Raw genomic sequence first — 22,265 nt, 5'->3', positions numbered from 1 at the left:
CACAACCTTGTTTGATACTTCTTTCTGTTTAGTAGCTTATCTGAAGAAGTATCTGCTCTATTACACCAATATCTCTACTACAGTAAAAACAGTCTGTTTTTGACACTGCTGGTTTTTTTAAATGAATGAAGGAGTTGCTTCAAATGGTGGGATAGTGGCACACTATAAACTCAAAGCATGTTAATGCTAGTATCTCTTATTTATTGTACTAGACACAAATAATCAGAAATCTTTGTGATTATTTTCCCCCAGACACTGCTGTCTATTTCTTACTTGTGATACAAAGTGCCAGGAAACCCAGAGCTGAGAGAAACAATCCCATTCTGGCTTCTCTGTCTCCTGGACCCTCTATTACCATTAGTGTTTTAGTCTTCCCCTTAAGCTCATGTGACATATATTCTACAAAGCAAAGAAGGAAAAACGCTTCCAGTAGGACATTCAGACTCTCTCAATTAGAATGAATAGGCAATATCTAAAAAATATTAGCTGTTATTATGGCTGTGACACTCAAGATCTCTTTTGCTTTTTTTTTTTAGCTTGTGTAATCCTTGCAAAAGATCTCATAGGTCTGGCCAGAAAGGTTATAGGCCTCCAGATCACGTATACTGGTTTGTGTAAATTAAGATACAGTTTGACTGTGTCTTATATGATTCATATATTTATCAACATTTTGAGTAGATTAATCATTAAAAATCACATTAAAATTTTGGACAGAAGTAGGATTTTCCTCATAAGTCAAAGTATAAGCTTTGACTTAATTGTTATATGCCATCTATTCACGGTAGCTTGCTACAAATATTTGAGTCTTAGATAAAGAGTTTTATGTTTGTTAATGAAGACAACTGTTAAGAGGCATTCAATGCATATTAGCTTTCATTGTTTGGATTTTTTCTTTAAGCAATCTTGAAAAAGAGATTTGTATTTTATATAGAAATAAATAAGTTAGCCTTCTTCACAAGACCTTTGAAAGGAAACTTTAAGGAGTTAATATGTCCTCCAGTCTTCTGGAGGACAAAAGCACTAAGAAATTTATATTGTAGTAACATTTTGCATCCCAAAGAGATTTGTGACACAGTTTAAAATTCAAAAATAATTTAACTGTGAAACATAGTAATAATCTGCTTATACAAAAATACAGAATGGAGCTGCTACTTGCTTTACGAGAGCTACTTATGTATTTGGGCTTTTAAGGAAAAAATTACCTGGTTTGTTTTTTAAAATATTGAATTAAGGGACGTGTTGAGGAAAAAATGCTGCAGCCTATTTTGGCTTCTTCTGAAGTGGTAAATGTAATCAACACAAGGAACCTCTAGTAATATTAAAACAATGTCAATAAGCAATTTTATTTTTGGAAGTTATTTGTTAAATGTTACTGCTTATTTCTGCTATCACTTAATAATGCAATAACATTTCATTTGGGTATTTAGTTTTTTTTTCTGAAAGTTTTCAGTAATTGATTCCTGGATCCCTAATTAAGTTTCCCAGGATCTAGCAACACAGTCATTTCTGGGCAGTCTGAAGTATTTCAGTTCAAAGAGTCAAACTATCTTTTTTAAACAGCCTAATTTTATGCAGCATTATTTCTACCCATACAGAAAGCACTTATTTTTTTTCCAAATGATATGAGTCTTTCAGTAAGTGATTGCTGCAGTTGTTACAGAAAGATTACATGAAAATGAATGCTCTGTACTAAGGCAGAAGCAGTGTTCCATCAAATACTATCACAGAATATATAGTTGTCGTATAAAAAATGTTGTGACAACATCTGTCACAAATGATACAAGCGACTATCAGTATTCCTTTTGTCAGTAAAAGTAACAATTTCCATGCCTTAGTATGCAGCTTTCGATTGGATGTCTATCTATATAACAACAATTTATATTTCCAATGTACTGCTATTGGCATGTAACCGAACGTTAGCAGCTAGTTCTTTGATATCATTATAACCACATATTGCCAGCAGCTCCAACAGTTGCAGTCCTAAGAAAATCACCTCTTTCAATTTTGTGTGAGTTACAAATTGACTTAACAGCCATAAATTGCTACCTGAACCAAAGGGAGCACTGAAGAAAAAAAAAAAAAAAAGTACAGAAAAACTGTACATAGACACAGGGTGAACTTTTAAGAATACCAAAGAAACAGTAGAACTTCAGGTACTGCATAAATTTAAAAAATGATCAGAAAAGTTCTGTAGAAGCTTTGAAATAATCGATGTTGAAGAGTTCCAGTATCAGGTAATTTAACAGTATTCACTGCAAAAAGTTCCTCATCTACCTTTCATCACAGAAATGGCTTAAGAAAAATTCTGCATAATTCAAAATCACTTGTTCAAAGTTAAAGAAGGCAACATCTTTACTATCACTTTATTAGTATCACTTTCCTTAAATCATTGCAAGCATCTTCTGTTCTTTCTTCTTCATCAGTTATGCTAAAATATCTTGTCTTTTACTATTTGTGAGACACTTGTCAAGCTTTTTATTATAGAATCATAGAATCAGTAAGGTTGGAAGGGACCCCTGGAGATCATCTAGTCCAACCTCCCCGCTCAGCAGGGTCACCTAGAACATGTTAGAAAGGGTTGCATCCAGGCGGGCCTTGAAGATCTTCAGAGAAGGAGACTCCACCACCTCTCTGGGCAACCTGTGCCAGTGCTCCATCACTCTCACAGGGAAGAAATTCCCCCTCACGGTCAGGCGGAACTTCCTGTGCTTCAGTTTCTGCCCATTGCCTCTTGTCCTGTCACATGGGACAACTCAAAAGAGTTTGTCCCCATCCCCTTGACACCCTCCCTTCAGGTACTTGTACACATTGATAAGATCCCCCCTCAGGCTCTCACAGCCGTTCCTCATAGGGCAGGTGCTCCAGCACTTTCATCATCATCTTCATAGCCCTACGCTGGACTCTCTCCAGCAGCTCCATGTCTCTCTTGGACTGGGGAGCCCAGAACTGGACACAGTACTTGAGATGAGGCCTCCCCAGGGCTGAGTAGAGGGGCAGGATCACCTCCCTCCACCTGCTGGCAACACTCAGCCTAATGCACCTCAGGAGACCATTGGCCTTCCTGGCCACAAGGGCACTTTGCTGGCTCACGGTCAATTTGTCATCCACCAGCACTCCCAGGTCCTTCTCTGCAGAGCTGCTCTCCAGCAGGTCAGCCCCCACCTTGTACTGGTGCCTAGGGTTATTTCTCCCTAGGTGCAGGACTCTGCACTTGCCCTTGTTGAACCTCAGGAGGTTCCTCTCTGCCCAACTCTCCAGCCTGTGCAAGTCTCTCTGAATGGCAGCACAGCCCTCTGGTGTGTTTTTTATGAAGGTACATATAATAATAACTTTTCAGGTCAAACTAATCCCTACTGCTCTTTCAGTTATTCAGTTTGACCTTAAGAAAAATTGTATTTAGGAACTTAAGTGTCATCTGATCACTGATCTATTGTTAAAAGAAACATTAGTAACACAGAATCTCTACCTGCATGTCTCCCTGAGTACATTTCCCTCTACTACACAAGTGGAGAAAGCAAGGCTCATGTTGCATAGACAAGCTTCATACAAAGATTTAAGACAAGCAAGATTAAAAAATTTTCTAGTTGAAGTAGCAGAGAATTTTCATTACTCTTTAGCCATGCTTTCCTCATTTTAGCCTTTAGCCTAACAGTTTAAGGAATGATTCTTTCTTTCAGTGTGTCATGCCCTCTGACTACAGCAGAAACATTACAAGTAATTATGAGCTTTCTCCATTATTTGTGGTCTCCAGCCTGCTCATACGCTGCGATCGTGCTTTCTTCCACGCTTTGGTTGGCTTTTTCTCTGTAGAGGAGACCTAGCTCTATGGCAGCTCCAGTCACAGCAGAAACTTTAGGAAGGATGTTAAAGAATGTTAAAGAGTCTTTATATTTTTCAGTAGAATATGAATAGCAAGGCAATGAGCACCACTCCTTTTGGAAGGAAAAAACAGCTTGCTTTGTCCTTTTAGAAAGAGAAGTCAACAAGGAAGAGCAGACAGAAGCAGATAGAAGTCAAAAGGACTATGTGCAGAATGAACTCACACTTTCTGTTATTCTAGCAAATTAGAGAGATTTGCACAGAATGTAATTGTCAACAGACATAAATATTATACTAGAAAAGAGTAAAGAGGGATTACTGCTCTTTGCAAGCCCATATCTGGATAGTCAGCATCATCTTAACTCAGGTTACTGTAAGAAAAGAAAGAAGAGAGATGGGCTTAAAGCATGAAAAAGTGTGAGACAGATCTAAAGTTATAATTTGAGTTAGACTTAAACTAGAAAAAAATCATAAACTACAATTTTATTAAGAATACTACTTTAACTAAGAACTCTAATAAGAATTCCTTCTTTTCATACTATTTCAAATCTCGATTCTGTTTTTGAAAAATGCTACAATTCTCTTTTGCCATGTTTCTTGAAAATGGCTAACTCTGGATTTTGCAATGTATGCTGAACATAGTTCCAGAGGAAAATAAAAATTACCTTTCATTTTTTCCTGAGCCATTTTATTTTCCATGAATAATGTAAAAAAACTGATCACATCCATAACTTACTTCTTTGTTCTTACTTGGTATTGGAATGTCACATAAGTTATTAGTAAAATTCTGATGAATTTTGCTGTATGGTATCATTTACGTTAAAGGGGTTTAATCACAATGAATCCTGTATATCCTGCTGTTATTAACTACTGATGGAGAAATTAAACAAAAGAAACAAGCTGCAAAGCCTGTTCTCCTGAGAAGAAAATATCAAGCCATATTTCAAATGTGGAGAAGGCAAACATGGTCCTTTCAGAGACTGAAATAGCATTACTCTCATGTCATAAATCTTGACAGCTGTATTTGCAACAACTGTTATAGAACACAAAAAGCAGACATAGATTCTATACTGTTTTCAGTAACAGTGGAGTAATCAACCCTTATTTTTACCTTCTGATTTACTTTTAATAATAGATATATGCACAATAAAACTTCTATGTAGTAATACAGATACTCTTTGATTTAAGCAGCTAAATCCTAAAAGAAAAAATCAAAGTAAAAGTCCAATTCCGTTTTGTAAACTGCACTGCCACATCTATTTATTATTAGACACTTTCAAAGACTAACTTCCTCAGAGACCCTTTAAATAAGATGTTAAATATAAAGTGGCAACCTTTTTTCTTTTGATTTAAATCAGGCTTTTGTGGTTTAATCATATTTTGTATATATTTTTCTATCTGTCAGATAATCCAAAAACAGATCCTCACATCAAAACACTCCATAAAGATCAAGATAGAAATTCTGAGAATCATAGAGATCCGTGTTTATAAACTTGCTTATTATGTTTCTATTCATGCAGCTTTGAAGGGATAGTGTCAGCTTTTTAACCAAACTCTTTTCATTACTTCTCCCTGCTGGTGTTGCAGCCCATGCTGTGAATGACCTCTAGAGATTCCTGAAGCTATATGCAGAGAGAAAATTGAATCTGAAAGCTTTATTAGACAAGTTTGTCTTTCAGCTTGTGTCTGATGTCAGCTGTATTGAAAAATAGAACAGCTTGTGAAACTGGGTCCTGACCTTGAAACATCTCCAATCAAATGGTAACAGATTCAGTTTTGTGCCATATTCCTATTTGTTAGATGTGGTACATGTGTAAAAAGGAAAAAAAAAAAGCTTCTTAATGAAAATCAGATGGAATAACTGGGCAACCTCTTTCCTGAACAAAAGGGGGAAACTAGATCTAGAGTAAGGTAGGTACACAGTCAACTAAGGTACACAGGGCCAACTATGGCTGGCATACATGAGCCTTTTTAATCTAGAAGCCTGCAAAGTAACATGACTCAAACCAAACTAAAAAGATGGCTATACATCATCATTTATTCCTTTATTCAAAGGTACAGAGCAGGCAAAGCAAAAGACAATCTATTCCTTTACTACTCCGTTTCATACTAGAGTGAGTAACCTTTGCTAGGCAGCCCAGCTAAGAAACAGCCTGCTCTCATCAGCTCCCATCATTGATTTAAGCACTCTAGACATCCTGTAGGAGACTTCCTTATCTTTCTTGTTGTATCGCTTCTTCTCTGCTTCCTCTTTTACATTTTGTTTCAGTGAAACTTTTTGTAGAGTTAAACTGAGTTAGATCTCATACTGAAAATAGACATTTTCTTTAGATTCTGTGTGTACAAATATCACAAACTACACCATACCAGACACAGTCATGTCCCTCTCACTGGCAGTTCACATTAGTGATTTCTTTTTCTGGTGCCCTGAAACTAATGTTAAGTAAAATATACTATTGGCATTGTATTCTAAATTCAGTGTAGAACTACTGGTCATAAAAGATGCACAGTGTAGATTTTAAGCTGTTCAGCTCTGTAGCAAATGGTTCTGCAATATTTAGTATCTACCATGTCCTGTACACAAGCATTTTTAACAGTTATTTTAAATGATGAATGCTATATGCAATGTATTTTTTAAATATCAGCATATTTTCATTCGTAAGGCAAATGCTGTAGATGCACACATTCCTACATTTTTCAGTCTTCCACAAGGCGTTACTCTGAGTAAGTTTCAATTATACTATGCCAGCTGCTATAAACAATACAGATGCTCTAATATCTGATTTGCGCATTTGTTTCTGATTTACACTCTAAAGACTCCTATTGTAATCTCATCAGGTGCACGTAATGAAATGCACAAGGATTTTAATACTACCATTTGAAAACTCTGAGAAATGGAGATCTGAATTACAGCATATGTGTTCATTCAAGCATTGTGTGTAATATATAAACAGTGATTGCTTCAGAGAGCATTGGCTAGGAAATACTACCAAAAAAAAGTTCCTGTTGTTGTGCATTTTTGCCCAAAGCTGAGCTGCTGTCATTTTGTTTCTTGTATTTTTGTCATCACTTCTTGAAAACAAAGACAAGTTGTTGTTGTTTAAAGAAGCAGTGGCACACTACATGATCCAGCTCTGAAGCCCAAAGAATGAATACGTTTTAACAGTCATAGCTTGAGAAATCGAGAATGCTGCATCCCAGTGAAAATCTTAACCTAAATACAGTATCAGAGATTTACTAGGGCAGCCCTTGTAATGCAGTATACTGCCATAGCCAGTCTGTACATCTCTCTATCTTAGGACTAACCAATACAGAACAACAGATCACTGAACTGTGGATTTAACATGAAAATATAAAGAAAATTCCAGGTGTAGAAAATTTAGAAACTAGCATACTACAAGAATTTTAACTTCTTAACTCATTAGATTTTAATTTTAAATCTTACGTAGATTTTAATTTTAAATCTTACGTTATTGTATCAAAGTATGTATTTTCACATATGTTTTCGGTTGTTCCTAATTTTCCTTAAAACATAGCCTCAGAAATTCTGTATTTTTAGCAGTACTAGAACATGTTTCTTTCACTATGTTACATCCTAAGCAGTGCAGAGGAGTTTCAGATATATTAAGTCACAATGGCATTTATACATATCTTTAAAGAGTAACACTAGTAACTTTTTAGAAAAAAAGCCTAGAAAAAAAGCAGCACACCTTGCCCAGGTGAGGACATGTTTCACAGAGAAACAAGAGGCAAACAGCTTTCCCAAACAAAGAGACATACCTTGGGATCCAATCCCCCACCTAGAGACATCAAAGGATAAGCAAAGATTAAAGCTCTGCTATCACGAGTTTCCCCAAAATCATAAATATCATTGCTTTCTGGGACTCGAAACAGGATCTATTACAAACTCTGGAGGTGACTGCTTTCATTTTTTAATGTCTCAGCTGAATATAGGCTTGTGCTCAGCAATTAGTTTAGTTTTGATTAAATCAGCCGGTAAACTCTCAGTAGTTCACAAACCACACATTACAACTTGCTTCTAATGGTCCTAGGCTGATACATCACTCTTCTCCCATCCTCCCCTATTCGTCTTAAACCTGGAAAGCTTTTCTCTGCTATACATGGAAGCCAAATCTTTGGCTCCATCCTTGCAATCTCCGATTCCTACCCCCAAAGAAAATTATACTGAAAGCACAAAACAGCTTTCGTTTTTCCAAAGACAGACACCTAAATCTCATCACTAGTTGAGTGATTTTGGGTGAAGAGGTTAATAGCTTTCTTCAAATTCTCTGTATTAAATATAAAGCAATGAGCATTGCATACATAGCATATTTACCACAGGTATTGCGAACTTCCTCCTAAGTCTGTTGCAGTTTTCAGATAACCCTTAGTTTGTAAAATGAAAACAGCCTTTTTTTTCCTTTCTTTTTTTTTTTTTTTTTTTTTTTTAACAGATCTATCCCAAATAATGCTTCAAATTAAAGACCAGTGCTAACATGTTAAGTTTTAAGGGACAATGAACTCAAATTCTATCTAATTTTGAAAGTAATTTCAGCATTATAATCAACATTAACCCTCATTCTTCACAAACATACATTTTTCTCTTTCACTTGGTTCGGCATTTCATAGAGAAAAAGACAAGAGAGTTGCCTAAAATTTCAGGGAAAAATGGAAAATGACTGTACACAAGTACTATTTACTGAATGAATTTAACTGTACCACTACTATTTAAATTAGCCATACATGCAATATGTAAAATAAGCTCACAAAGTATTTTCAATTATACTAACAGTGTAATTTTTAATATTTCACTAACTCCAAGTACAATCTGATTTAGACTACTTATATATCTTTTCAAGAATTTGTATTTTCAAGTATAGCACTAAACAAAAATGACCAAAATTTTTCAGTAACTTACTGAGTTTAATCTGTATTTGAATGAAGACAAAAAAATAGAAAATGTCATCCTCAGGAACAAAGTCAGGAATGTCTCCCTACCCTGCAATGTATTCACATGCTTTTAGAAAGCCCTGTGTAACTTTACCTAACTTATTAAGCAAATACAGAAGTAGCACTTTCATATAAAAAAGTCATATCAATGCATGCAAAGATAGCACTAAAATTTTTCCCTCCTGTAAAAGCACATTCCAAAATTGCATTTATCTAAGCCTAAAACGTTTTCAAATTGCTGGCTAAGCAAGGCACCAAGATGTTTGATTAGAGACATTTTCACGATTTCATGTCATAATATCAAGTACAAGTAGAAAACATGATTTGCTTCCTGAGTCATCTTGTTTTGGAAGTCAATCTTTGCTAAGATTCGAGATGTACCCGTCAGCTAAGTACATTTTCCTAGCTGGAAAATAATTTTTGTTCATTATGCCTGAGGGCATACTGGACTGGTGGGATATTAAGGACATTTTTTAGTACTTTCTGTGCCAAAGAAACTGTAATACACAAACCTAGAAATAATCATAAACACATTGCAGTTCTGTTCTTCATCTCTGTCATAGCCACCAGATGGTATATTTACTAAGGCCCTCTGGCTGGGTTCTTGTAACAAGACTAGAGCAAACCGCACCTTACAAAGCAGTAGAGGCTAGTCAGTTATATCTCCATTCCCTAGTCTTAGACACAGGCATGAACATTATTAAATTATGAAGACCACAAAAGTCTCTGGAGAATCAGTAAATGAATAACTATCAATAGGAGATACTATCACTGCTTTACCGAGTCCTTCTAAAATCATTTTGCACATCTTTCTTTAAAAATGACCTTTAAAGCAAATGTTTTGGGAGGCTCCAGGCTTTTTTTAGGGACAATACACTTCTCTGAGATCACAGTTCAAGGACATCAGTAACTCCACGTAGTCATTAGTTTGGAGGGAGAGGGTGGGGGAAAAGCCTCTTTCTGAAGATTAGTGTTAACATACAGGTTTCTCACAGTGTTACCTGAGCACAGAAGGTGAGCATCCCCAGTTGCAGTGTTGCAGGCAGTTCACATTTATCACTTAAACCGATAACACATTTTCCTTACCCTTTCTGCGTCCACCTAAGGTCACATTTCTACATATATTTCTCTTGACAGCAGCGTCAGCTCAGGCATTTCCCACTCCACCCTGCTTCTGGCCATCCATTCCTAAAGCCTTCCACTCCCTCGGTTCTGCAGTGCAACAGCAGCTTATGTGGCCATGATTCAGAAGAGATGAAGGAACTAATCTGACTTACAAATAGTATAATAAAAAAGCTACCAAGAAAAATCTCTATGGAGTTTCAGAGATGAAACTCCAAGAAAGAAAAATTTTAAAAGCAGACACCCTATGAGACGAAACAGGAAAAGCTGAGGTGAGTTGCTGGGGAACTGGTACAGTTATATTGCCTCTGTGACCAGATACACTTCTTGTTTATTGTACTGTCTCTGTGCTGGTTGGATCTACCAGCTCTCCCAGAGCTAGGTCGAGTATCTATGCTCTACAGTCTATATCTATGCTCTATGCTCTATAATGCAAGTTAATGTATATATCATTAGAATCAGCAGCATAGAACAAGCCCAGAAAAATGACTATAACATAAATGGTAAAAGTAATTTCAAAAATTATCATTAGTCACAGCATAAACGAAACTCACAATACTAAATCTCGCTCTTTTTTTCTTTTTTAATAAGTACAATAACAGTAACTTTTGGAATAGATAACCATTTTCTCACTTTGCAGAAACCTGTGCTTTTTAGGATGATTTGAGCTTGCTGTGCCTTCTCTGTGTAATTAAAAAATATGCATATCACATGTTCAACACTTATTTACTAAAGTTTCACTAGGAATAGGCAAAAGGAGTTGGAGTAACCCACTGGAAAAGGGGAGAGCAATGGATGTTTGTCTTGACCTTAGCAAGACTTTCAAGTACCGTCTCCCATAACATCCTCAAATGGAAAAATGGGCAGAAAGGAACTTCATGAAGTTCACAAGGGAAATCCCACGTCCTGCACCTGGGGAGAAACAAGCCTAGGTATCAACTGCAAGTTTCATTCAAACATAAGGAGAAACATTTTTACTGCAAGGGTGGTCGGACCCTGGAACAAGCTGCTCAGAGAGGTTGTGGAGTCTCCAACCTTGGAGATATCCAAAATCTGTGGGAAACCTGCTCTAGGTGACCCTGCTTTGAGGGTCACTGAATCTGGACCTCTGAGTGTGCCTTCCAACCTCAATGAATCTGTGTTTCTGTGATGATACACCTATAATGATGTGACTGCAGTAAACTGACTTAAAAAAAAAAAAAAAAAAAAAGAAAGAAAAACTATGAATTAATGTTATAAGCACAGGCTAAAAATTTCAAGTATTCTTGGCACCAGAATGAAAAATCAATCTTAGTTCCTGGCTAATCCTTTATAGGACATCAGTGCTTTCATTTTATGCATGTGAAATTCCAGAATCTCAGAAATGTTAGTAGTCATTCAGAGTCTACTTTTAGAATTAAGGTAAACAAGAAATTTTGCAATTCTTTGGTTAAAGATGAGTTAATATAGTGATCTGTTGTCATCATGCTCTCTCTCTTTTTTAGTTATGATCATTTCCTTCGTAACAACAAATTCACAGCTCTCAAACACTCTCTTTCCCTGGAAGCTGACAGAACCTGCTGACATGCAAAACCAACATAGCAAGTTAGTGACCCAGTGCAACAGAAACGTTTACACATCTCCTTCAGTTCTACCGTGCCATTACATGAATTTTTATAGTATGCCTTAGGAAAAAAATCTGTAAAGCAAGGATATGGTTTTACTAGGAGTACTAAAAAATATTAGCAGTCTAGCACAAAAGATTGCCACTGGAACCAAATAGCTAAAACTAAATGATAGTTCCTATTTACTAATATTTAATATGTCACGAGCAAGACAACTGCTTTGCTTGGATTGATACACCCAGCTTTGACAGAAGTTGTACTGCCTTCTAGTACTGAATATTCTGAATTCTGTCTAGGTGGTACAATTATTTACTTCCATGTACAAAGATTTTTCTGTTTTGATGCATTAAAGAGTCACTAGTAGACATCAGAGAATTCTCCAGTACCAGCTTCTTGTACTAGAATATGTTAAAAGGCAAGAGGAATCAACACCCTACAAATAATTAAATCCCAGTTGACTACTGGAGCAACATCATTCTCTCAGATGGGGAAAGATTTTCTTTCTGCTCCCCTAACCTATGATCAGTTTTGAGGCTTGTATAGGTGAGTAAAGTTCTTCATCCAAGCAGAGGAGAGACTTTAACATCAAGATAAGAATCTTAGACTTCAGAAATTCAGACTTCGGAAATTCCAGTGCACCCATTCTCTATTTTTTTTCCACTTATGCTTAATCACTACATTTCTGAGGAAAGCAGTGGAAAAAAGAATCCATGCATCATGTAGATAAAAATGATTCTGTATTCCTTGCAGTGAAGCAGGTGGTGCCAAGAGATATGAGATTAATACAATATAAATATTGTCCAAATAATTTAAACAGAGATCAAGTCGCTTGTTGTGTATTCATCAGCTCAGACACCCACAGATATATATCCTAGACTTAATGTTTAACTCCAGAATTAATCCTACCATGTTGTGATACAACCTTTTATATGAATACATCGAACACTGTCTTGAAATAGTGCCAGTTCCTTGCCTGCACTATCATATTTAAAAAGCAATTTCAGAATTTTATTCTGTGAACAATTTACATCCATTTCACCTATAGCATTATAATTCTTCTAATTTAAATAATCTGTCTCCTGCAATAGTATTTCTTCCATGAATACACGTAGCAAGTCATGTCAGTTCTTCACAGGCTAAAGAAACAGTTTTGAAACAGTAATATTTAGAAAAACATGCCACGATCATTTCATCAGACCTATAAATTCAGTTGACTGCTGGGACACATTACCAAATAGAAAGAATTAAAACCAAACTGAATTCGACACCAGCACTCTAATTTACAAACATGTAACTTGTAAATTCATTTTGAAAGATGTATCTAGTGAAGCACTTACAGACACCTGAAGAGGAAAGGGCAGGTGCTCCTAGTGCTGGCTTTTCTTTTAGTTGTTGAATTAAGTGGTTTATTGCCTTCCAGTCAGCATTCAAGTCTTCTAATTTTCTCTGGAATAGAAAAAAAAAATACATTACATTTATAAAAATCCTCTTCCCAAATTTTCCATGTGTTGGACAGCTTGAATTAAAAAAAAAATGTTGAAACAGTAATTAGTTTTCAGAAACAGGATGGTGGGATAGATTACACATGTCCCAGTGTGGGTAAAAACAGCTTCATAGGGTCAGCATCTTGAGAGCATCCTTCCCTCTAGAAGCTGCTGGGGCTCAGGACCAACTCAGAGACAGCACAACTGCCAGACCCTCAGCCGCCCGGCCACCCCACCCCTGCAGCGGTGCCCGATGCCCCCTGCCTGGGGCTGGGGCTGCCCTGCTCCCTCTGTGCGGGGGGACAGGTCCCGGGTCCGCGCTGCTCCCCAGCAGACAGCCCTTCGCACCTTTTTAGGGAACGTAGGCTGACTCCCTCTTTAACACACAGCAGAGCTGTTTACCATCAAGAACCTGCCATATTCGTTTTGCTAATGAAAATGCAGAAGTGAATTATGTACTAGGAAAACACGCTAATAAAACCTCTGCGATTTGTAATGTCAAATGCAGAAGACATTCCTCCACCAATAAAAATGAGGAAAAAGAAAATCGTAAGAGACTCCAGAAAATCTTAAATTGCTTTGTGTGGGCACGCAGTCCTGAGCACTAATAGCTAAACTGTTACTTCAAAACAAAGCCTAAGTAAAAGTCTGTAATGTGATTTATATCAGCCCTCAGACAACCATGGAGGCATTCAGGCTTGGACATGACATTTCTACCCCTCTTTCTTCCTTGCTTGGAGAACTGGAGGAAAGGACGAAGCATACTAATTACACGCTGACATCTCTAAGCTCTTAAAACAAAGACTCCAGCTTTCCTTTAAGCTGCCTCCTGACTGCCTGCTGGAGAAAGCAGCACAGTGTACCCATGCCATTCAGAGATGCTTTTAGTATTCTTCTCCCACTCCCGATTAGATACACAGTCTAAATTATAATCCAGGCCTGAGGGAAACAGGATGGATATTTATAAAGATAACTTAATTACCTTGAGTCTAAAAAGACAGGGCTCAATAGGAGAGGGGTAGACAACAATACCCAGTTGACTGCACACACTGAAATAGTATGATTTTAAACTCTGATCTCTTAGGGGTTCCTACAGGAATGCCTCAAAAGTTACCAGTAAAAACTCTACAAACACTCAAAAAAGTTCTTTTACATCTGTCACCAACAGAGGCCAGAATATTATCTGGTATAGATTCTGGACAGCTTTTTGAAAGGTTAGGAAAGAAGGGAGGGAAGTATGTTTTATTCCCTGCATGAAGGAATAAAACATGCCTTTAGCTGTTAATCTGTAATATCAGAGATTCTCTTTGAGTACAGACTATAAGAAAAATGCAGAAGATGCAATCAGGTGTACATGATAAAAGCCACTTACGACAATTCACAGTCACACACATGCCTTATTTCTGTGTGGAGTATGAATACACAGAAACAAACACAATTTTTTGATACATCTAAAAGTTCCATCTTTTCCTGCTCAAGAACTAGATTTCAGAGCTGCGAATGGAAAGGACTGTTCCCATATCCATTATTTCAATAGTAGCAATGAGAGCAGAGAAACAGAAAATAGAAATTGGAGAGATTACACAAAGTCTGGCTTAGTTTTGACTATAATATATTCACAGTAATTCAGGAAAGATACATGGCTGCTATAAATATAATATTGGTCCTCACTGGGAGTAGCAGTTCCACTAATTCACAGATGTGAGCCAGGGATTTGTTTCCAGCAATGACAAAATACAGAACATGCTCCCCACAGATGATAGAAAGGGTTGTCTAAGGCACTACACAGCTAGTGAAAGAGTATTCAATTCCAAACTCTTCAGAATTACAGTTTGATCCAATCTTGCATTTGCCATAAATTAGCCTGTCCACATCAAAACATTCACTTTAAGTGGAACAATTCTGCTGTAACTGCAGTTCTTGAGCTTTGGTGACACGTATTAACTTCAAAATATCTTAAATTGAGGAACATTTTTATTGATTTATTGATTTCCTTTAAATGTCAGCACAGGTGCAGTTTAAGTGAGGTTAACATTCATACATGAACTAATCTCAGTGACAGCACTAAAACTAGATGGGGGTATTTAGAGAGAGAAATGATGTACTGTTTTAAATTCAAGACTTAGGACAAGGAAACCGAGTTCTAAAGATATTCCTGAAGTCTTTTTTTTCCTGCTGCTTGCTCTTCCACCCAACATTTCAGGAGAGCACAAACTGAGTGAAGCGGCAGGGAAACTACAGCTCTTTAACTGCCACTGAAATCCTTTCTTGAATAAATTATTCTGTTTATGTGCCAATAACTGTCAGATTGGGGCTTATGTTTACCACTGTCACAAGCTGTAACCTCTCCCTTCCCCTTCCTCAAAAGCCAAAAAAAGTTACTTTATAGAAATGCATTTCAAAAGCATGAAATCCATTTCAAAAATTTGAACGGGTTAGGTCATTAATATGCTAGTTCTCAACTTATCAAAACTTCTATCCCATTCTTGATTTTTGAATCAGTTGCCATACAGAATCATCATAGCCTAGCATTTAGTTTACCAACAAAAATATTTTTACAATCTTACATTGCAAAATTCTGATATCATCGCATGTTTTGAGAGGGTGTGAAAATATGTATATTTCAATAACGTAACTGTGAGATAAGATGTATAACTTACCTTAATCAAGCAACATTTAATCCATTACTAAGGGCTTACCAACATGCATTCTAACCATAGTAAAACCACACATTAGTATAACATAGTACACATGTATAGTCAACAGTGATAATACATTTTGGGCACTCTGTATGACAACTGAACAAATATTTAGCTAACTATTAAGTTACAAATTCACAATCAATCCTCATTTGAGGACAGATAGATTTTACTCCTGGGAAACAATTCCTGGCTCTGCCATCGTAATTCCTCACACAGGAAAAGTTCTAATCCAAATAGCATTTGTAAACATCTACCTTACTAAGAATATTTCTTACTTACTGGCTTATTATTCACCATAAGGACTTGAGCAATACACTTTGAAGATATAAAGTATATTTTGTTACGAGAATTACCCTTTGAAAAACTAGATAGTTTAATCTCAAAACTTAAAATTAGTACAAAAATTTAATAATCTATGGCTGTAGATTTTTATCTATATCAGAAAAAGACAAATGGTGTTGTTGCTTTTCAGATCTTGCCTGATGAAATAATGACTGGCAGATAGTAACTGTTTTCTTTACTTCTTCTACTTAGTAACTCTTTAGTGTAGAGACATGGAAGGAAGGGGGTGACTTAAGGCAGTGATCAATATAAATTATTGGATTTTTAAAAATTTTCTTCAAAATAGTGAGAGAGAAAAAAGCTTTTTCTAAAAGAGTTATCAATCCTCTGGATCACACCTCTTACAAATGACAAAAAACAATTACAGAAAATGTCAATTATTTCTTTGTGAAGTTATTTTATTTTTCATTTTTGAGGAAAATTAAAAAAAAATGGTTACATAAATAAATCTAAAATTAAGTAATGTTTATGAAGCACTTGGACACCACTGTTATGAGTGCTTTGAAAGAGTCCATGATGGAATTAGCCATTTTCATTGTTCTTCAGAGCAGAACTTAAATACTTTACCACAAAAGTGCAGCTTGCAACCATACACTATACAGTGAGTATGAATTAAAATACTGAATTGCTGCCCATAGTGGGTGAACTGTCCGTACCTTCTGCTGAACTTGCTGAGGTTCTTCTGGAAAAAAACAAGGCTGCCCAGGCAACTTTAATCCAAGAATTTTGGCCAATCATCGAGTGTTTGACTTTGTAACCTCACTAGTATCACTTTAAAATAGCATAACCTGAGTATAAATTATTCTGCTTCCAGAAAATTCCTTTTGTCTGGAAAATGATTTTGGCATTTATTGAAAAGTATATATTGGAACATACAAATAGTAAGCAGTACTGGAAGTTCCTCACTAGAAACCATGACAGAAGATCAGCTCAGAATAAATGGAGGAAGATTACAGAAACTACAATAGCAAGAAAGCAATTCAACAGCCCCGAGAGTATATATTCACTGTTCTATTACTGTACAAGACAGTGAGTGAACCAGATATTGACTTCACAGGTCAATTAACTGAACTACAGAATATAGTGAAAAAAGTAAAACGCAATTAAAGAGGGGCTAGGAATGAAATACCCACTACTCTACAAATAGTTATTAATTTTCTCACAGACACATTTTCTATCACTGTCAAAACTGCACCTCAAGAAATGTCATAATCTCTGTTTAAAGAGTTATCTTGTTCCAGTTTATTGTATTCGAGTAAATCTTTTTTAAAAGCTTAAGAATGTCTAGAAATTGTCAGTTTCCAGTGTCCTTGGTATGATCACTTTTAAAAGAAACGGATACGGAGTACAACTCTGTGTCAGAAGTTTGGTCTGCACAGAATCATTTCACATCATTTACACCTCGGTCAATGATGCAAAACACCGGTGCCAATTCTTATCCTTGACTGTGCCAAAATTTATTCCACGATTCATCACATGCCTATTACAAAAATCTAAAAAAGTCAAAACCTCCAGTCTTTTGTTGTTTCCAGCACTTTCCTTGTTAAAATGTTGAATAAGGTCTCCTAAGATTACAACTTAGTTGTACCAAATGAGTAAATGCAGTCACTGCAGAGATTTTTTCCAACAATAATAGCTATGAAATAGCCAAGAAAACATGCATAACAGAATCAAAAGTTTTGTTTCTGCACACTTTCATTAGCACACTACTTCTAAGTCACCCTGACTTCAGCTCTTTTGGTATTTCTCACTGTTTAAGAGAATTGATCAAAAAAAAAAAAAAAAAGAAGAAGAAGGAAGAAGAATAGATATCAAATGGGGAAACTATACTCAAGGATTTCTGTTTGGGAAAATAGAAAAGAAACCAAAAAATGATTAAATATGCATTAGCTTCTAAAATATGATGTTGGGATTTATAAATGACTCAGTGAGGGCAGACTTTGCAAAAGGAGGAAAAAAAATACTCCAAATATAATGATCAAATACAGATGGCAAAACATGAAATTCACTGCAGAGGTCACCTGCAGACATCTTAACTTTGTGAGGAAACCTTTCTCTGTTTATTTTCTGTTATTAGTTTCTACTTCAAGATTCTATAGGATAGTAAATGATACTCTAGCCTCTAGAAAGTCTAAATAGCCTCTCTGAAACTGAGCGAAAAATATCCTCTTGAAACTGATTTCTACATTGGGGGAAAGGATTCTGTAACACATTTTTATAAAAGAGAAGAATTGAGAGGGAACAGCCTTCTTAACAATGTATTCCTCTGCTCCTAAACAGAACCAAGTCATTCTATACGAATATTGGGAGAGATAAAAGAGTGGGAATGTTCTATACTGCCCTGTCTTTTTTCATTCATAATGGGAAAACTTCAAAGCAAAGTCCCTTTGTGACTTGACTCTTAACCTTTTCTAAAAAATACATTCACTTTTTTTGATTGAGAGTACTTCTGAAAGTGTAATTTAAAACAGGAAGACTTTAAAACACGTTATCTGACTCAGTTAATACGGTAAAACACTTAAATTTGTTTTCAACATGGATTATTCTTGAATAGACGGAAGAACATTAATGCCAAATACAATTCTTCCATTGCAATATGCAAAAATTTTCCTGCTAGGAACATTACATTATTCCTGGCTATGCTGTCACAGAACAGAACCAATGCTTTTGCCAAGTTCTTTCATTGATTTTAAACAGAGCATGTCAAGGACAAGTGTACAACAGGGGAAGCATAACCCATTACACAGTAATGGATATTGCTAAAGTTTGCTTCATTACCTTTACTGGATGAGTGGCTGGTTTTTCCTTATATAAATGACACCCTTTAGATAAAACCTCTTCCACATTCAGCTGTTTAGCCTGAACTGCTGCTTCAGTTTCCTGAAAAATAAAAACACAGGCAATGGAGATTAACCACAGCATATGCAATAAAACTGAAAAGTCCTAGAGCTCCGTGGGAGGCTGTAAACAACCAGTAGATTAGTTTCTGCTCAGGACTTGTTTCTGAAGGATAACAGCAGCTAAGGACAAAGAGGGTCACGAGAGAAAACAGAAGAAAAGATGGTGAAAAAGAATAATGCTAAAAAAAATGATAGGTCTTTAAGTTTTCAATAAAGCTATTATAAAACTGGCACAAATTTATACTAAAAAGAGCAAGTATCTGAAGTCTCATTCAAACAGCTCTGCACTGTTGTCTGCTTTACATTAAGAAAAAGTGCACCAATATACATTTTGTTCTGTAGTACACAGCATTGTACTTATATAATCAGACCCGACAACAATGCTGAATTTAGCAAGATTATTGATGTTTTACAGTAAAATATTCATACAAATGAATTCAAAACAAAAGCACAGCAACAGCGGGAGTTCCTAAAGTACGGGGAGGCACCTATTATTATCAACAATGCCTACCGAATTAGCAACTGCATATTCTCTAGTAATTTTCTTCTTTAATTTAGAAAGGTGTCACCCATGTGCTAACCTAGCCAATGGAGAAACTCGTTCAACATATCTATGGCTCCATAAAATAGTCATAAGAAAAAATAAGTAATGGGTGGAACACTGCATGTAGGTAATTAAAAGTAAAAACCAAAACTATAAAAGTGTAAAAAGTAATAAAGATGTTAACTATGTATGTAGTTCTGAGATACATATTTTCACATTTAAGTAGTAGAAGGTAATATAAGCCAACGCAGATAAAAACCCAAAATCTCAGATTTATCTGAGATCTCCAAATTGGGTTTTTTTTTTTTTTTTGTTTGTTTTCTTCTCTCCCTTCTTTTCTTCTCCCATTATTTTACAGTTTGATTCTGTAGCTTTTCCCATATAATACTGCAGAATATCCACCAACTTCCATATTAGGTTAGCTTTGTACTTCCCTATTTACTACATAAAAAAAAGGTAATCATCAAGGCATGTCAAAGAAAAATGTAATTTTAGCCTGTCTTGAAGAAAAATAGGCATTTTAACATGTGGGTTTTTTTTCCCATCAAGTAAACTGTCCCCAGTATTTTGCCAGTATGTGTTGCTTCGTGTTCTTCTACATGCTTCATAAATTCTTATGTTTTTTATAACAGTACCAGGTGTCATAAGAGAGTACTTAACAGATTAAAATGCATTACCTCAGAATCCAAGACTATCAAGCTGGACTGCTATGGATGCGCCTACACTGGGGGTTTCACTCGCATCATGAGCGGGCCTTTAAAGCGAACCTCTCTGCCTTGCCAGGTCCCCCGCGCTTCGGCTGGGCGGTTCTGACCGCCGGCACAGGGGCGCGCAGTCCCTTGCGGCAGAGGAGAGCTGGGCTAGGGGTGTACGCTGCACGTCTCAGGTCCTCAGCACCCACCGTTTCTCGCGGTACGGACCTCTGCCTCTTGGTCTGCGTTACTGCTGACATGGACGCTGCTCATTTAGAAGGACCCAGCTGCTCGTGCAGCCCGTGAGGACAAGGCTCCCTCAGCCCTGAAAGCCCTGGCTTTCAGTATTTATTTCTACCCTATCTTCTGTATTGAAATTCGTATCGTGTTTTATCATATGCATATATTTAAATAGGCTAACTTCTCTTTCAAAATTAAGGGAAAAAGAAAAAGCAAAATGAATGACTAATAGCGCTGTACAACTCCACATTCTACAGCAAAGAAGGTTTAATAATCCTTTTTACTGTCATTATTTTACATGAGTAGTGGGTATACATATAGCACATGTATAAAAACTACATATTATATAAACATTTGAAAAGGTATTTGTTCTTTATGGATAGAATAAAGTCACAATTTTCCACAGTGGGGTAACAAAAACATAATGTCACCAGCTGCCAAATCAACAGTTCCCCCTGCTCTACACAGACTAACCTTATGAAGTGCAATCTTTCCGAATCAATGGCCTTAACCTAAACCAAAATGCACTGTGTAAATCTGTCAAATACAGCATGATGTTTAATTTCAGATTTATGTGGAAACATGAATAAGAGTCTGAGGTGAGTAAGTTCAATATCTTAGTGCTCTGTTGGACACTGCTGTGAGCTACAATTATTGTTTGATTGCCACACATTAATTCCAACATAATCTAAAAACATCAAAAAATGGTTTTAAATAAGTATACACCTGACATTAAATCACTGCAGTAACTTTGAAGTGTTATCTGCCTGATGGTATAGCCCCTTGACAAATTCTGTCCATTGAGCAAGTTACCAGCAATTTCAGATCCATTTGCTATGTGACACTACATTAATATAGGTAGACAGACTAAAGAGTACTTTCAGAATACTGGTTCATCATTCAATTCCTGAAGAGAAGAAATGGTAACATCACTTGGACTCCAATAGTTTGCTCACAGCAAAAAGATTGCAGTTATTATCTAGCCTGTGCATTTATTCAAACAAATAATGTACTCTAAGGGCAGGGCCCGAAGTCTGCTCTCGACCGTGCACGCCAAGCTACTACTGAAGCTAACAGGACTTGTCCAAGCTCATGTTCAGAATCAGGCATCAGTTTTTAGAGGACACTGAAGAAAACTTTTTAAAGATGTCGATTCAAGACCATTCACTCCTCTGCTACGTTCACTTTCCGTGTCAGAACGCCCATAGGACAGATACAGTGCTTTCTCTGTAGAGTATAGCTGATTCTACTAGAATTTCACAATTTATGAACTGCCTGTAAAAAGAGCTGTAATACTACTTCTGGGCTGGTTGATGAATATGCTAATTAAACTTTTCACACATATGGCAAATTAAAATACAGCTTCACTGGAAACTGCTGTTTCTCAAACACGTATAAACAGCAAGAATTAAATAGAGACCACTTTCACTCCATGAAATACCATCTAAAAATTTCCATTGGTGTTAAAATGGTGCGTCAGAACTGATGAAAGCCTAATGCAAAATAAGCCACACTGGCTTCTGCCATTTCCAACAACACGTCAGCTCAAACCTCTGAATAAACTGACAGGCTGGAAAAAATGTCAGGGACTTGTCTGCAGCCCCGTCTGGTCTACCAGTCTGCTGCTATAGCTCAGAACTTGGAAAACGCATACTCCCTAGCTGACACCAGTTTTTTGGCAAAACCTCTGGTATGTACGCCAATGGAAGAGAAAGTTTATTGGCTTGGCATATGTTATTTCAGGAGATGGTAACCATCCTAGCAGACACACTCATGCTGTTTGACATATGCTGCATCTATACCAAGAGACCCAGACAACTACATATAACATGCTGGTAGCATCTCAGGCTGTTACTAGTCTACATG

General features: G+C 36.5%; 1 protein-coding gene across 10 annotated transcripts in view; it reads right to left on the bottom strand.

Moving 5' to 3' along the window:
• The window catches only part of DMD (dystrophin), a 1,316,389-nt gene that overhangs the window by 380,053 nt on the left and 914,071 nt on the right, over positions 1–22,265 (bottom strand). For all 10 annotated transcript variants that reach the window (XM_062600033.1, XM_062599961.1, XM_062599984.1 and 7 more), the window contains 2 exons: positions 18,802–18,903; positions 12,833–12,941 (listed from right to left, as the gene is read on the bottom strand). In XM_062600033.1, coding sequence (XP_062456017.1) covers positions 12,833–12,941; positions 18,802–18,903 — 211 coding nt within the window. The remainder of the gene's footprint in view (positions 1–12,832; positions 12,942–18,801; positions 18,904–22,265) is intronic.

Source organism: Rhea pennata, chromosome 1 (genome assembly GCF_028389875.1).
Source record: "Rhea pennata isolate bPtePen1 chromosome 1, bPtePen1.pri, whole genome shotgun sequence".
NCBI classification, from domain to species: domain Eukaryota; kingdom Metazoa; phylum Chordata; class Aves; order Rheiformes; family Rheidae; genus Rhea; species Rhea pennata.
This window is presented reverse-complemented; position numbering and strand designations above follow the sequence as displayed.